This window comes from Ochotona curzoniae, unplaced genomic scaffold (genome assembly GCF_017591425.1).
Source record: "Ochotona curzoniae isolate NIBS_2020 unplaced genomic scaffold, NIBS_Ocur_1.0 scaffold_4701, whole genome shotgun sequence".
NCBI classification, from domain to species: Eukaryota; Metazoa; Chordata; class Mammalia; order Lagomorpha; family Ochotonidae; genus Ochotona; species Ochotona curzoniae.
In genome coordinates, this window is record NW_024467122.1 from 62,394,988 (window position 1) to 62,412,836 (window position 17,849).

At 44.2% G+C, this 17,849-nt stretch overlaps 1 protein-coding gene across 1 annotated transcript in view; it reads left to right on the forward strand.

The window, feature by feature from the left end:
* CGNL1 (cingulin like 1) overlaps positions 1–17,849 on the forward strand; it is a 97,419-nt gene that overhangs the window by 18,499 nt on the left and 61,071 nt on the right. The window contains exons 6-7 of the mRNA XM_040968980.1: positions 1–136; positions 10,260–10,472. Of these exons, the coding sequence (XP_040824914.1) occupies positions 1–136; positions 10,260–10,472 (349 nt within the window). The remainder of the gene's footprint in view (positions 137–10,259; positions 10,473–17,849) is intronic.

Here is a 17,849-nt window from a genome sequence, read left to right on the forward strand (position 1 = left end):
GCTGTTTCAGGTGAAGATGGAACGGGAACAGCACCAGACAGAGATCCGGGATCTCCAGGACCAGCTCTCGGAGATGCATGATGAATTGGACAGTGCGAAACAATCCGAGGACAGGGAGAAGGGGGCTCTGATTGAGGTAAGGGGAGGGGCTGGGGTACGAACAGGTCTTTTTGTGTGTGTGCATTTGTTCCTCTGGACTTGTGATTGGAATCTGCAAGAGCACTGTGTGTAATAGTTGTTACACATTGTTTTAAGGAAGTTTTTAGCCCTACTGAAAGTGGAAAGACTTGTCTAACCTACATAGACAGTTAAGCTACATTCAGCAGTTGGCACTATTTTCTTCCTCCTTTCCTCTTATTTCTTACTTTCGTTTATGTTCTGCATCATTTTTGAGATAAATTACATCATGCCTCATGCCTCAAATTGTCAGGATGCACTTTCGTAAAATTGGGGAATTTGCTTACATAGCCACAATAACATCACCAAACCTTAAAAGTGAATTACTGCTGTAATATATAATAATTTTAACACAGTGATTATTCTGAAATTTTTAGTTGTCCCCTAAGTGAGTTTTTATAGTGTTTTTTCCCCCCACCTTAAGACAGATTCCAACCAGGAATTGCATGCTATCCTTGTTTGAGTTGATTTTACTGTCCTGCCCACCACCTACCACTCCTGGCTCCTTGCATTTCTCATCTGTTGACCTTTTGTGGAGACCAGGCCAGTGCCCTGTCTTCTGGATTGTCTCCTTGTGGAGGCTGTTGACTTGCTCTGTTATCTGCATGCATTTCTAGAGAAGTGGGAAATTGGATCTAAATAGTAACAGAATCAGGCTAAGCTTTGAGGCCAAAATATTCGATAAGGGTTTGGTTTGCAGAAGAATATTGGGAAGACTGAGAGTGTGTGAGTGAGTGCTCATAGGGCACTTGTCGCAGGTTCCTTTGGCTTTGCTGCAGGAGTGGCCCAGCACTGTACCTGGTATATAAGGGGCCTTCCAAATGCTTGGGGGAACAATGGAATTCAAAACATATTTGTTTAGATATAAAAGTTTTTTGCGATCTCTGCAGAATTTTGTGATAATGCGTATTGCCATGAGCTTTTAGGAAACCTGGTGTACATAGCAGCTACTGCAGTGCTGGGAGGGATACAGATAATGCACAATTGTTGATGGTTGAGGGGGTTCACAGTGCGTAAGAGAATGAGGGAATGAATGCATGTATTTGGTATGTGCACAGTCTGCTGACCTGGCTTTTGCCTGTAGGAGCTCTCAGATATTTCCCTCTTAACAGTGTATGAGTTGGTGCATCAGGCTGATTTGTTCTCTGCTGAGCATTTATTACAACATTTGCCAAATACCTTCACTGTCTCTCCCCTGGATAAGATTGCTATTCTTACCCTTGCTAAATGTTTAGAAAGCAGGCACATTGGCTCTGAGTGTCCATGCTTTATTGTTTGGGAATTTAGATGTTTGCTGTTTATTGTAACATTATAACCATGTGTAGTTTTGAAACATATTTATAAGATTGAATTTGTAGAAATAAACAAATACGTGGTAGAAAATTTAGATCAAAGCCCTCTCAGATTCTGCTCCCCACCCAAGAAAATAAAGGACCCCTGTTAGTATTTAATTTTCTCTTGCTTCCTACTTAGCACTTAAATGCTTTCTTTGCCCCTTTCCTGCCCTTCAGCTCCTGGAGCTGCCTGTTGAGTCTTAGATAACTGTCTTTCACTCCCTCCACTGTTTAGTTTTAAGATAATTCTCTGGGAGGGACTTGAGTTCTTTCTCTGTAGATCTTGGACTTCTCCCTGTGATTTGGCAGGGGTGGAGGGCTGAGTGCTGGTGGCTGCACAACATGGGAGTATTCTTGAATTCACTTTCCCATGGGCAGAGGAGGTAACTCCCTTTGTCCCACGTGTCTGTTTAGTGTTATTTACTTTCTGTTTTTATTTTGTTTGAAAGACAAAGAGAAATCAAGAGCTTCTTTCATTAGTTTCACTCCCCAAATGCCTGTAACAGCTATAGTTGGGCCAGGCTATAGCCAGGAGCCTAGAACTCATTCCAGGTCTCCCATGTGCTTGAGCTGTCCTCTGCTGGGTACACATTAGCAGGAAAATTCATCAGCAATAGTTAGGAGTTTACCCAAGGCACGCTGATAGTGGATGTGGGTCTGTTAACTGCTGCATCCAACGCCTGCTCCTCTGTTGCTACGTGGACCTCTGTTCCTGATGTCTCAGGATTATTGTTTACTGCCTTGGATATCTCCATTTATCAAAAAATTCCTTTTAAAAACCACCACAGTCATGGTGTTTCACTACTTTCTGTGTCCCAACATTTTTTCAGGGCTTAGAATGAAAGACATATTAGAATGGACTATGAAAATACATGTACTTATCATTCAAATACTATTAAAGTAGCAGGAAATGAAATGTACAATTGTGTATTTTTTTTTAAAGATTTATTTTTACTGGAAAGTCAGATATACAGAGAAAAGGAGAGAGAAAGATCCTCCGTCCGACGATTCACTCCCCAAGTGACCGCAATCACCGGTGCTATGACAATCTGAAACCAGGATCCAGGAACTTCTTCCAGGTCTCCCACACGGGTGCAGAATCCCAAGGCTTTGGGCCGTCCTTGATTGCTTTCCCAGGCCACAAGCAGGGAGCTGGATGGGAAGTGGGGCTGCTGGGATTAGAACCGGTGCCCATATGGAATCCTCGCATGCCCAAGGCAAGGACTTTAGCCGCTAGGCCATGGCACTGGACCCTACAATTGTGTATTTGAAAAGAAGGGATACAGGAAAGAGATAGAAAGCAGTGATTGTGATACTGGCATCCCATGTAGGCACCAGTTAAGTCCTGGCTGTTCTACTTCTGATCCAGCTTCCTGCTAATGTGTCTGGGAAGGCAGCAGAAGATGGCCCAAGTAGAAGACTCTCTGGGTTCCTGAATTTGGCCTGGCCCAGCCCTGGTCACCGTATCCATTGGGGAATGAACTTGTAGATGGAAGATGGCTTTTTCTTTCTTTCTCTCTCTCTCTCTCTCTCTCTCTCTATCTCCCTTCCTGCCTCCCTCCCTCCCTCCCTCTCTGTTTCTCTGTTTCTCTGTCTTTTCTTTTCTCATCACTCCGCCTTTCAAATGAATACATCTCTAAAAAGCCAGGGCTGGGCCAGGCTGAAGGCAGCAGCCAAGGACTCTACCTGAATTTTCCACGAGGCATACAGGGACCCAAGCGCTTTAGCCATAAGTGTTGCCTCCCAAGGCATGTGTTAGCACGAAGCTGAATAGGAAACAGAACAGGCCCTAAATCCAGGAATTCCGTTGGTTGTGGTATATTAAGTATTTATTTATTTATTTATTTAAAAGTGAGGATTGGCACGTACAGATTTTAGTAATGCCTGAACAACTGTTTTTAGTTCTAGGTTTTTGGTTACCCTCCAAGTCAATTGATAGATTGTATCTACTCATTTATGTATAATAGAAAGTGAAGTCCCAGTGTCCCTACAGTTTTGAAAACCTGTGTTTAAATGTTAATGTATCAGAAACATTTTCTTACTAAGCTTTACAGCACTTATATTTTTTTCTTTAAAGTTTTATTCATTTTTATTTGAAGGGCATATTTTACAGGTAGAAACAGAAAAACTTCCATCTGTTGGTTTATTACCTAAATGGCCACAATGGTCAGAGCTTGGGCAATCACTGGGTTTCTTCTGGGCCTCCCATGTGGGAAGAGGGGTCCAACAATTTGAGTCATCCTCTGTTGCTTGCCCAGGCCACAGAGAACTAGAATGGAAGTGGAGCAGCCAGGACTTGTACCAGTGTCCAAATGGGATGCCGGCATCACAGGCAGAGGATTAGTTTGCTATTACACTATTTTGACCCCTATATTTTAATTTGTAAAGGTGATAAACTGTACATAATAATGTAACTTTTTTTTTGCAATTATGAAAAAAACAGTGATGATTTCACAAGTGCCCTGTTAACGACTTGAAAAGCATTTCATATGTAACAGTGTCCAAAAATGATGTTGCTGAGCAGCTTATGGATTCCAAGAAAAGTGAATAACTAATTTCAATATTTAAGTTACTTTTAAGATGTCACCATTTATTCCCCCCAGCTGCCTTTTATTTTAAAGACTATTTTGATTTGAAAGGTAGAGTGAGTGAGACCTTTACCCATGGGTTCACTACCCAAATGCCTATAATAACCAAATGCAGGGTTTAGTTTAATCAGGAGCCAGGAATTCCATGCTGGGGACCCAAACTCTTGCTCCATCATCTGCTTTTCCAGGTGCTTTAGTAGGGGGTTGAATGACAAGTAGAGCAGCTGGGACTTGAATGGGCACCCGGCTTAGGATGCTGGCAGTGCAAGTGCCAGTTTATCCCACAATGCCACATTACCTGCCCCCATTTTCCACCCCCCCACTTTTTTTTTTTTTTTTTTTTTGCCTCTGTAAACATGCACTGTACTGTGTGTGTTAACATGACGTTCTTGAGTGAATAGTTGATTTATTTGTATTGGTCAGTAGGCCTTGGTTAGGGCCGGATGAGGTAAGGCAGAATGCAGGCTGATAGTGAGGTGTTGGGTAGTGAGAAACAGAGCCCATCTTTTTCTCAAGATGTTCCTGGCATTGCTGGTTTCCCGGTTGTTTCCTTTTTCTCCGTGTGGGTCTGGTGACACTAGCTGCCCTTCTGAAAGAGTGAGTTAAGAGGAACAGGTAGTTTGTCCAGCCCAGAGTCTTTTCCTCTCTGGAAAATTGTCTTTATAGCTTTGATCAGTTTCCTTTCCCATGTCAGCAACACTGTGTAACAAGACATAAGGCTTCCGCATCAGGAAAAAGAGACCCCATGTCCTTGTCACTTTCAGTTTATTCTTCACATCTTAATGAGAAGTGGTCTGTGGGAATTTGATAACAGAGGATAGCCGTGGGCCAAGTTTTCCCCTGAGAACAAATGTTCTGATCACTTCAGTTTTGGAAAGTTTGAAGACCTAAGGGCCTGTGTTTTGTGAAACCTTCAGCATGGGCCAGATTTTTGGTGGAATCTCCTTTAATGCTTCACATTTGTTTGGCTCGGAGCAAGTCCCTGACTTAGTCACATTTTCTTGGAAAGGAAAACGTTTATTAGAGCTTGTGCTTTGGAAAGCCATACAGTTCAGGGTAGGATGGTCCTGTAAGTTTGGAAGGTACAGGCTGGCAGTGGCAGAGGGGCAGGGAGACAGAACAACGTGAGAGCTGGGAGCAGAGACTGCACAGGGAGGCTGTTCAGCTTATATAAGAGTCCTCCTGCAAAATCTGTTGCTAGCCACCCAAGTCTTCCTGCCAGGCCCATTTCTGGTATGCCATGGTCAGATTGATGTCTTCACCCTTAATCCCTCAACTGTCAACAGAGGGCTTTGAAGTTTAAATATCTCCATGAATTTGAGGGCCCATGTTCTTTTGCATCTATGATAGCCCCATGTGGGATCTCCAACAACATGAAGAGAATAAAATAGTAAAAACAACCCCCTGACCCCCCCCAAAAAAAAACTGGAAAGGAAAGATTAGTTCAGAGGACGTTATTTTCTAAGGATAAGCCAAATGAATCAAGTGTTAAATCATTGTCCAATGGATGTTTCTGAACAATTATTTTTTTTAAAAGATTTATTTTTATTATTTTTTTATTGGAAAGGCAGATATACAGAGAGGAGATACAGAGAGGAAGATCTTCTGTCCGATGATTCACTCCCCATGTGAGCGCAACAGCCGATGCTATGCCGATCCGAAGCCAGGAGCCTCTTCCGGGTCTCCCGTGTGGGTTCAGGGTCCCAAAGCTTTGGGCCGTCCTCGACTGCTTTCCCGGGCCACAGGCAGGGAGCTGGAAGGGAAGCGGGGCTGCTGGGATAGAACCTGCGCCCATATGGGATCCTGGGGGTGTGCAAGGCGAGGACCTTAACCACTTGCGCCACCGCGCCGGGCCCTGAACAATTATTTTAAATCAAGTTGTGCAGGTGATGATCACAGAGCATGTTTGCACCTTCTGGTTTGTCTATGAACCTTTGCCTTCTGTTCTAGGGGCATAGGGTCAGCATGCAACGTATCTTTACTGTGTGGAGTTTTCTTAAAAACAGAATGTGCTGTTTTTGAAATTTTTTGTTTATTTTAGAGACCGTGTGAGAAAGAGGGAGAATACACGAGTGAGCACCCCTGTTCACCCATTGATTCTTCAAATGCCCCAAATGATGCGGGCTGGGTCAGGGCTGAAGTCAGGTTCTGGGAACACAATCCAGGTTTCCCAGGTGGGTGGCAGGGGGATCTGATACGAGAGCCCTCACTGCTGTCTGCCAGGGTCAGCATTAGAGCGTTCTGGAGCTGGCATCCAGCCTAGGTACTCCAGTATGTGACGAACGTGTCTTGTGTGGGATCCGCTGGGCTAAATCCCTGCCCCAGATGACATTTTCGATGGCAGCTTGTGGCCGTTTGGGTTGAGCCTCACTTGAGTCAAGGCTTTTTGTGGTTTCTGCCATGTCTCGGCCACTGTGCAGATGCTTCCGGGTTGTGGACATCCACTGCTTGTGCAATGGTGGTGACTGGGAGAGAGTCTGTGTGCAAGTCTTCACCATAGCTGCCTATTGCCTTCACTGTGGAATTTCTGGCCATTCTATAATTTTTCATTAAGAAGCAACTGAAAATATGGCTCTCGCCAGCAATGTACTGCCCTTCCCAGACGATCCTTTCAGGAAAGCAGTGTAGCATTCTGTTACGTATGTTCCTAGAAGACCTTTTATTGATCCTCTTCAGCGAAAATGAGCCTGAAATGGCTACACTGTATGGCTTCGGTGAAGTGTTTGTAAATAGAAGAAGATCCAGATCTGTTTTCTGCACGTTGAGGTGGAGCACCTGTGAACACTATATGTGTGAAATCCATCCAGCTTTCTTGGGACAGCTCAGTTGCCATGTGGAACATCAGGGTGACTGCTGTTAGGATGGCCACTGTCCTGACAGCCTTTCCCAGGAGTTACTTCCTTTTTCTGATTTTTTTCTTTTCTATTCAACCTCTCTGGTCATGGTTTTCTGCTTTACTTAGGAGCTCCACCTCCTTAAGGCACCTGCAGTCAAATCCAGTGTGCCGTGCCATTGGCATCTAACAGATAATCTTTTGTTCTTTGGCTGCTGCTTTGTGGTTTTGTGGTTGGGTGGTGGTGGCCGGATGGTGAGGAGAGAGGCCATTGGGATCCAACCCAGATGCCGTCATAGGCAGGCTTGTGTCTTAGACTTCCAGTATTTTTCTTTTTGATCTTATGAAGAAGAATAGTAGTATTCAGCTCCTTGAATCATCATCTCCTTGGATTTTTGGAAATGATTAAACCAGTTCTTACTATGCAATAAGTGCCACACATGGTCAATTTTTGTAGCCCACCCCACCCCCTCATTCCTATTTATTCACACTAATTCTTTGTTTATCTCTTGGCTGCTTACCATGGCTGAAAATATTCTGAATGCATAGAGATTGTGAAAACATGGCTTTTTTTTTTTTTTTGAATAAGCAGAGTGTCCTTGTGTTTTCTTTGGTTGGCGTCTGCACAGAGGTGTGTTCATGTCTAACGGATGTTTACTTGTATTTTGAAGTTTATATGTTTTCCTTGCCTTTCTTTAAGTTGAAATAAGTAAGCCTTAAAGCAATAGAATCAAGTTTTTGGAACCTCTTGTGCCTTTTGGGCTCTACACTGGAAAGCTTTAAGTCAAGACAAGGTATAATCTGGTTGGATGTGTGTAGTCCAGTCACTTAAGCAATGACCCAGCCAGAGATAACAGCTAGTTGGTATAGAATGGACCTTAAAACCCTGGGCAGGCAGGCGACAGAACACAAAGGCAGCACAAAGCACAGATAAATCTTGGAAAAGATAAGTGTGGGAAGAGGAACTGCCTGCCCCTGGAAACAACAGAGAAAAGTGTGAGAGTAAAAGCAAGAAACAGGCATCAGGCTTGCAAGGGCTGCTGTGCCGGAGGCTGTGGGAAGCCCTCCAAGGATAGCCCACAGCTGCAGTGGTGAGGGATTGGGGAAGAGTACTTCCTTAAAGGACTGTGACTCTGGATAGGTCTCTTGGTTCTTCTAAGTTCATCTGTGCAATCTAGTTAGATACTTGATGGCACTCTGTCCTAGCCTGTGCAGAGTAGCTTTACTCAGGGACTGTGGAAGTTACCCCAGATTGATGGGTTTGCATGTTCTAGAGAAAAAAGGCAATTTCATTGTGGGTTACACTGAAGCTGATGTAAATGTTTGCACTCCTCCTCGGGAAGGGAAAAGCAGCTTAGCATCTCTGATGGTTCTGGGCTCCATCACAGTCCTTGTTCCCGTTCCCAAAGAGTGCCCGGAGAATAGAATTGTGTGCTTATTCTGAGAGCCTGAGTAGACTATCTGAGATTCTCACATCATCAGATCCCTGCTGTTGTGTACATGTTAATACATTTATATCCAGAACAAAGGCACATAAATCATTCATTTGTGAATCAAAAATGCAGTAAATCAGATCCTACTATAAAGCTGACAGTCTGGTGGGGAGATTTTTTTACAAAGCTATCAAAATACATAACAAGGTATAAAGTGTTAAGTACAGTGAGAAGAGCTCAAGTCTAGGGAGTACTTAAAGGGGTATTCCTGGCAGGCTTCTTGGAAAAGGCCTTCCAAGAAGTGCCTTCAAAGGTTTCCTGAGAGATACTGAGGTGGGATTGAAAGTGAAGGTCTCCCACCCAGAGGATGCTGTGTGGATATGTGCATGTTGTCCCGAAGGCCACAAGTGAGTGATGATGTGTGGGAACAGCTGGGTGGCTGTGGCCAACTTCTGCATAGGAGGTAATATGGGAAACCAGGGACGAGTGGTACTAGCACCAAAAAAAAAAAAGTTGTTGCTAAGTGCCAGGGGGTGCTATCCTCGAGAGAAATGAGCAAAATAAGAGGAAAGAAAGGAGCTTGGTGGTGACACTTGAAACTAACCCCATGGAACCTACAGTGCCCACGAGACCTAGGCAGTTATGTCTAGCAGGTTACTGGCTGTGGGGCTGGAGAGAAGAGTTGGAGGTAAAGGCTTGGTGGTCATTTGTGTAGAATTAATAGTTGGAAATATTACATCAGCTTGCCCAGGGAGGATAAAGAAGGCAAAATTGCATTCTTGGAGATGATTCTTAGTTTCTGGAAAGAGGGAGAACAAAGCCAGAAAAGATTATCACAGAAAAAGTGACTCGAGGGAGGAAAAGAGGGGCTTATGTTGTCTTTGAACCACAGGGAAGAAGATAATCTTAAGGGGACAGGCAGGGAAGATCAAAGAGAGGGATCAAGGAAATGGAGGGATGACCTTGGGGCTCTCTTAGCAGAGTAGGGACAGAAGTTATGTAGCAAGTCATTATGGAGCGAATGGGTGGTCATGCAAGGGAGGTTTAAAGGTCTGGAATGGTACAGCATGAAGGGGAGATGTAGCCCAAGATTTAAGGAATGGAAAAGAATCAGAGTAAAGACTGGGGGCACGCTGGTCGGGGCCAGTTCCTCCTCCTTGAGGTGGCTTTGCAGTGAGAATTGAGATAGGGAAGAAGGGCATGCACTGGGGAGGATGTACCCACCTCCGGGAGTGCCAGGAAAGTCCAGGACAAAAATGAAGAAAGGAAAAGGTTGGGTCTTTGGCAGGCCCCTCTTGAGCTTGGATAAAATGATTCATGGTGGAAGTTGTTGTCCCAGTTGTGTGACTTTGATAAACTCTGGGGAGTTGAGGAGGAGAGAATATGAGTACTTTGTTCTGCTCAGATGGGCCAGTGAGGTAGAAGGCAAATGGCCAAAGTCATCCCTGGAGGATTAGGAATGTGGATTAGCAGTTGGACCACATGCAGGATTCCAGGAGGACATGAACCAAGCCAGGCAACACATTGGCATGTCCCCCACAAATCAGTGGCACTTAAAGGGCAATGGCACTTAAGGACAGAGACCCATTGCCTCAAGGTGGCAAAATCCAGACATGGATTTTCACATCTAGACAATGGATATGAAATCAGTTTTGCTTTACTTCCACAACAAAATCTCCACAAAGCAAAGACAGAAGGATCCAAGGAAAGGGTGACTTGTGAGAAGGTCAGCAGTGTAGAGTAAGAGATGGTCTTGACAGGAGTGGGATCTGAGGAAGAGGAGAGAATGAGCAGGACAGGTGAGGTGCTGTAGCTGAACTGGAGGAGAGAGGCAGGACTGCCTGATAAAGATGTTTGATTTTACACCTCTCTTCCATGTGTTCTGTCTCTTTAGGAACTCTTACAGGCAAAGCAAGACCTTCAAGATCTGCTGATCACCAAAGAGGAGCAAGAAGACCTCTTGAAAAAGCGGGAGCGTGAACTCACTGCCCTGAAGGGAGCCTTGAAGGAAGAGGTGTCCAGCCACGATCAGGAGATGGACAAGCTGAAGGAGCAGTATGATGCCGAGCTGCAGGCCCTGAGGGAGAGCGTGGAGGAAGCAACCAAGGTAGGGCTCCCAGCCCATCCAACAGCAGAGGCCGTGGGAACTGCAGAGGCCATGGGGATTAAGGGATAGGGCAGGAAACTCCCTCTTCGGAACAGGTGACTTCTTAGACCAGTGTGAGTTGGTTTCCTTCCTTGTAATTACAGAAGGAAACTCAGTTTCATCACGTCATGGAAATACAGCTTGTTCACAAAGAATGAGCTCCATGGTTCTGCTGTTGACCTTTTAAAGTCTGTAAATGTAAACACTGTTAGGAACCTTGGTTAAATGCTATGGCAGGATGTAAGATTTAGACACCTGTCAGTGAACTCTGCAAGTTCCCTAGCCCAGGGCGGAGTAGAGAGCTATGCTCCTTAAATTAGGCATTCCCACAGGTGGGAAGCCCAGGTCCTTGTGTGACTTTGCTAATGGGGGAAGAATTGCAGAAAAGACCTTTATCCCTGCCCTACCCTGTTCCTTTTGGCTTTTGCTAGATAATTCAGTGTCTTCCACCAGCAAAGTTACATGAGGGCCAGTTGGCTGAAATATTCCAATGCCTTCCAAGATTGGTTTGTCTTAATTGAATTTTTGACTCTGCAAATAGATTCTAAATTATGTCGAAGTTTATTGATGCAGACCTCATGTTGGCTGATGAAGAAAAGCAATGATTTTGGGGGGAAATGATTTGAAATATTATGCCATCTTTAGGGAAAGAGGGGAATTACAGAGGATAGGATTTTTAATTTTTAAAAAAATTCTTATTATTGGTCTCTGCAATGCATTGGCTAAAAATGACGAGGAGAAAATTCTTGATATTTCCTTGTTTTGTGATGGTGATAGTGACAGCTCAGAGCTTGCAGGATCCCTCTCTCCAAAGCCCCATGGTGATTCAGTGATTTTTCAATTATGTCATGGTAATTGCAAATGACAAAGAAGTGAAAGATGGGTTTGTTTGTTACAACACTAAAAAGTCTGGAAAAGAGACACTTTGGGGGGCTGTTATAACTTTGAGGCAGTTTTAAAAGCCTCTTGTTAATTTTCTAATCTTAGCTTTTTTCTTCCCCTGAGATCTGATGTGAGGAAGAAAAATCTATGTTGATTTAATTTTCATGGATTTGAGGAGACCTGTGTGCTTTTTGAGTGTCTATTCATTTCCGAGCAGCAGCCCTGGTGTCTCTGGTCTTGACCTCTATGTGCCTTTGCTTTGTTAGTGGGTTCCTGAGTAAAATGACTCTTCTTTTGGACCTGTCATATATGTATACATATATATTTGAATTATCCTTATACTCTGCATCAAAGCTCATGTTACCGTGGACTATTCTGAATGGCTTATTTAGGGGTAATTGAGAAATGAGTTTGAGTAAAGGTTTACAGTGGTTTGACCATGGGGAATATCAAACTTGTACTATGCACATGGGTAGCTATGTGTGTGGGGAAAGGAAAATGAATGGGCTTTAACGGGATGTTTTGTGGTGACTTAGCCTCTTGCATTTTGACTCTTCGGTAGGAAGGCTGCATTGTATGTTTGTTCCAGGATATTTTCATTATGCCAATTCAGGACAGATAACTGCCTTCATTCATGTTTGTCTATGAAAGCAATGAGTTTGTCATGATACGTCACTGGCAGGAAGCACAGAGTTTCTGAGAATTAGGAGGGTAGCGCCAAGGGGGTCATCTTAATACTCAGCGAAGTGTGAACCTGTAAGGGCTCTGGGCTTCAGGTCATGGCTGAAATAGCTGACAGCATTTTTTTTTCCCTGAGACACCAGATCTGGTCATACTAGCTTCTGTGGGAATCACTTGCTGACTCCCCACTGTCCCAAACTTAAATTCAAACTTGCTAGTGTAGTAGGCAATAGAAGTCCCTTCTCTGCCCCATTAGAGAGAACTCCTTGATCTTCAGTCCCCCTAGCTCTTGGCACATAGAGAGTGACTTGCTGGCACTTTCCCAACCTGGCCTGTCTCTTCTCATCCTTTGAAAGCCCTTTTCAAATGTCCTCTCCACTGTCATTGTGACTTAGATACCTTGTCTCCCTGTGGTGGGGTTATTTGCAGCTATGAGGGTTTCTATTGAACTTGTCCTTGTTGTGATCTGTCCTTGTTCCATCTGCCTTCTCCGTTAGACTCCAGGTCCAGGCTTGTTAGGCACTGAGGGTAGGTGGAAGGGTGGGTGGGTATCGTTTTCTTTTTCTAAAGTAGGGATATAAAATGTGGGTCAGACTAGGAGTACAACTGAGTGAAGCTCTGAGTGTGTTTTATGGAGTGATAGGGTACGATGGACATGTGACAACTTGGAGGAGGGTATCCTTTTCTGTAGGGATCGGTTTCTTCTGTTACTGCTAAAAGTTAGCAGGGAAGGAATTCTGGGGCCAGGTTCCTATGTCACTCAACTTTTCAAATGAAGCTGTGTAGCTAGATGTTGTATGATCTGTTAACCTTTAAGCATTTCTTCAAATAATAAAAGTAAAATCACATGGCCCGAATTAACCTATCTACAGGTCAACAGTGTGTGATCTTAGTCCTTTGGGTTTAGCACAGCGCCTAGCCTAGAGTTACTAAGTTACTTGGAGACAAATCCCCTAGCTGAGTGTTGGGTCCCTGCTATGTCCTTTATGCTAGATCCTCCCCTCATCCCTCAGTGAAAACAGGGGAGCTCTATTAAGGGGAAATTATGTTGTTACGTTTGACTTTCAAGTTCCTTGAAGGGTCTGTGTTTTCATATCTTTTGGATCAGCTCTTTGTCAGTGTAACAGATACCTGAGAGAGTCTGCTTGGGAAGAAAGGAAGTTTCTGTGGTGCATGCCTTAAAGGGTCGCGGTCTAAGATGGAGTGGCCCTGGGAGAAGGGAAGTGGAACTCCTGAAGAGCCAGGAGGCAGATAAAGACAGAGTCGCACATTCTCCACCCTTGACTCATTGTGGATGCCACCCACACTATTTAATCCAATCTGATGGCTTCCTAAAGACTCCTCCGGTGCTGTCCTTGGATCAAGCTTCCACCCTTAATCTATTGGTTTGTATGTGACTCGAGGATTTAAAGGTCTGCATGAGTTAGGGAGCCAAATTGTGTTCGATACCATACCATACACTTTGCTAGCTTTGCCTCTGAAAGTGATTGCTGAACAGTTGTGATAAAATCATTTCATGGGGGAAAATGTGCCAAGTTACTAGATAGATGTTTTGTTATATGGTTTATGAGATAGCATGATCGAATAATTGTTAGATTCTATTTAACACTGGGAGGAGAGTAATTAGATGTGATGTTATAATCTGATAAAGAATATTTCTTAAATTTGGACGCCAAAATTTAGCCATTTCTGTGCTCCAGAAGAAGAAATCACCGTCATGTTAAAAGCTAACATTTTTAAGGATTTTTATCTCGTTGAAAAGTTCATTTCTTTGAACGGTTTTAGGAGACAACCCAATTTCCTTTCATCATTTATCCTAATTTTCCTGGCCCCCATCTCGGACTGTAAAATGTATAAAATGCCATTCTCTCATTTTAGAGTAGCAAGCAGTTCATCCTAGCTTTGGTTTGAGCATCAAAAGTTTAAATTATTAGGGCATTTTCCAAAAACTGTGCAATACTATTAAAAATATTGTAGGGGTATTCTAAACTGATTCCCTATGATCATGCTTTCTATGACAAACAGCCACATGTTTTAGGAACGGACTGATTGCTCAACACATAAGAATTCCTGAATGCCTTTGTCATGTGATTTTCTCGCTCAGCAGGAGGAATTTTGCCTCACTGGCAGAGCAGGCATGGTTTGGGTTATGTGGACAATTTTATTTCCTTTCTAATAAAGAAATGGATTTTCCTGGTCTCTTAGGGGATTCCATCAATCACACATTCTTCTAAAGGATTGTAAGTCCTTTGGCACCTTACTTTATTGCATGCTGCTTTTCTCTGGCACGTGTTCTTTTATGCACTTTCCAGTTAGAATGATTTGAGAAGTGAAAAATAGAAATGAGAGAGGTTCTGCACATGCACCCTATCCCCACATGCATGTGATGGCCAGAAATGGGTGGGTCAAAGCTGGAATCAGGAGCTCAGTGTCATATGGGTGGCAGGAATCCGACCCCTTGAGCCATCGTCGGCTGCTTCCCAGGGTGTGTTAGCAGGAAGCTAGAATCAGAAGCAGAGTCCACAGTGTCTCCAGCTGGGCCAAGCCGAAATCAGGAGCTTCATGTGGGTTTCTGTGTGGGTGGCAGGACACAAATACTTGGGTTATCTTTTGCCCTCCCAGGAGCATTAGGAGAGAGCTGACTGGGGAGTGGAATAGCCTAAACTGGAACTGGTGTTTGTATGGGATGCCAGGGTTGCAGGTGGCAATATAACCTGTTGTGCAATGTGTGTCCCCTCTTAAATGATTTTTTTAAGGGTGATGGTAATGTTACTAAGAGTCCTTAAATGGCCTGACGCTATAGCCTCATAGCTAAATCCTTGCTTTGCATCTGCTGGGATCCCATGTAGGTACTAGTTCATGTCCTGGCTACTCCACTTCCCTCCTAACTCCCTGCTTGTGGTCTGGGAGGGCAGTGGAGGACAGCCCAAAGCCTTGAGACCCCGCACCTGTGTGAGAAACCCGGAAGAGGCTCTTGGCTCCGGGATTCAGATTGGCTCAGTTTTGGCTGTTGTGGCCACTTAGGGAGTGAACCAGCAGATGAAGGCTCTTTGTCTCTGTCTCCTTCTCTCTGTAAGTCTAACTTTCCAATAAAAATAAATATATTTTTAAAAGTCCTTTAAGAAAACATCTGGAGGCATTTATGGATAGTTTGTGAAGTGAAAGACTTACTTTCAAAATGATAGGCTGTTTGAAATTTGCTTTAAAAGAATCCGTTTTGGCGAGAAAAGTGAGTAAGGGTTTGAGTGCAAAGAGATGAACCATGTGTTGACCAGTTTTGATGCTGGAGGAAGTGTGTGGTTTAATTAAGGTTTTTCTCTCTATAGTTACAAGTTTTGAAGTTTCAGAGGGAGAGAGAGAGAGATGAAAGGAAACAAGAATTAACGGTGGGAAAGCTAGGTTGGGGAGACTGTGGAGACTGGTTTGAATTGGCAGTGAGGGAGAGTTGATTTTCCTAGGGAATCATCACTTTGGAGCATTGGAACTGAAGGGGAGGTGAATGACTAGAAGAAAGAGGTGATGGCACTGTGAGCCAAGGAGAGCCCATGGGGGTATGGGTGTGGTTTAAAGGGAGGAAGGAAGGCACAGCTAGTCCTCTGGATGCCTGCAAGGGAGCTTTGCTGGGAGGTCCCTGTGACCCCTGCATGGACACGTGGGAAAGCAGGGGTTGGAAGTCTCAGACCTGAGTGGGTGGGAGGCTGTGAGCCAGACCTGGAGGATGGAGAAACTCAGAAGAGGGGCTAAAGTCTGGGAGGAGGAAGGGCTGACCCAGACACACACAGCTGAGAGGAACAGCCAAGTGCAGGAAAGGACAGAGCAGAGCACCTTATTTGATGAAATTAATGAGGTATTGGAGAAATTTCCAAAAATAGACCACTTGTGCTTTTATTTTAACATACCTGTTCTCTTGCACTGTTACTTCATCTGCTCCTCATACTGTAAAATCTTTCCAACATGAGGCCCAGGTTTTATATTCTAGAGCCCCACTGGGAATTCAGATTCAATAATGTTAACTTTGTCCTCCTGCAATACAGCCCTTTAATTGGGGCTGCGTGAGTGTCATTTACGTAACAGTTTGGTGGTGTCACTCAGTCGCAGAGAAGTGAAGTTGTGCCTCCAAGCTTTTGGCCCATATCACTTCTGAATTTTCCCTCCTCCTTTTCCTTTCTCATAATGGAGTGGGGTTCCTTCACAGTAGGGAATCGGCAGAGGGTGGGATGGGAAGACCAGTGCTGATAACAGGAACAGTGGAATCATTTTTCCTTTCCTCAGCATTTGAACTTCAGATCATCAGCACACTCTCAGTGACAGCTATTGAGAGCTGGCATGAGGGAGGCAGCGAGAGCGAGGCGCGTTTCTAGACTCCAGTGTGCCTGGAATGACACAGAACGTTCCATTGACAACTGCCATGATGGCTGAGAGCTTGGGTTCAAAAGGGGCTTCTTTCTTTCATGTCTCTTCCCCATCTTCAGAAAGGTTGCCATGATCACTGCCTTGCTCTTTTGCATTTGATATTAATTAAAAAGTCTCCTATGGGGACCTGGTTGGAGTTCCATGCTATTCATTTTGAGGCCTCCACCCCTCCCCACCCCTACTGCAGTCTAATTACCTCTGTGGCTTTGATGCCAGGTGTTTAGGCATCCCGTGGGGTGATGCGCATCATGCATGAATGCCAGGGGCTGGTGTAATTCCTCTGAGAACAGAAAACAGAGTGCCCCAGCGAGTCTCTGCTGGTGTGTTTTAAAACGGAGCTCTCTGATAGAAGATGCAGTAAGCGAGTCCTGGATGTGTCAGTTCAGCTTTTGTATCGTCACTTGTGTCTATCACGTGCCAGCACAGTGCTGGTGACAGACTAAGAAAGGCAGGCAAGCATCAAGGATCCTGGGAGCAGAATGGGCCAACAGAATGGGAAGACTGTAGCTGTGAGTGAGATGGGTTTATTGCTTTAGATGACAAAATTCAGAATGGAAAGAGCACATCTGTTTAGTAATTTGACATCCTAAGTGCCTTTTAGGTTACCCAATTCTTAGGAATTAAAAGTAGAAAACCATCTTCTTTTCCCAAGAAAGTTCTCCAAGGATTTCTGGACATTAGCACATCTTGAACTTGCACTTTTTGGAACAGGTTCCCCCGCTGCCTGATGAATGTTAGAGTTGAACTTAGAGAGTTAAACTGACAAAGAAAGCATAAACTGGCTAAATATAAGACCCAAGAATGAATACTGACCTGGGGATAGGTTAAAATAAATTTCATTTATTTGAAAAAGAAAAAATCATTTAGATTCCAGTTATAGTGAAGACTTCCAGAGCTTTGGGAACTTAGGAAATGAAATATTTATCTTACCATTCCTGGCTAGGAAGACAGATAAAGCCCCCCTCCCCTGTGCCCCCCAATCCTTGTCCTTTGAGAAGGAGTAGACTGTTTCTTTGGGGGAAATCCTGGAGAGGAGTTTGGCTTTAACATTACAATGCAAAAGGAAGAGTTGCTGAAGAATGTCATCAGGGAGATTCCACACCCAGAAAGAGGTGGGACATTTGCTCCTTTTAAGACCATACCCGGCAGCCCTGGACATGGTTAGGCAGTATGGTATGTTCCACCAGCTCCAGCTGCTGTGGGTAGGACTTTGAGGACAGAGTGCTCAGGTGACCAGAAAGTCGAGAAAGTGCAGAGACTCAACTGGGTGAGGGAGAAAAAAACAGACCCCAAATTACCTTGTCCTACCTTCAGCAAGAGCATCAGGGCAACGTGGCCTTCCAATCGTCTGTATTTTAACCA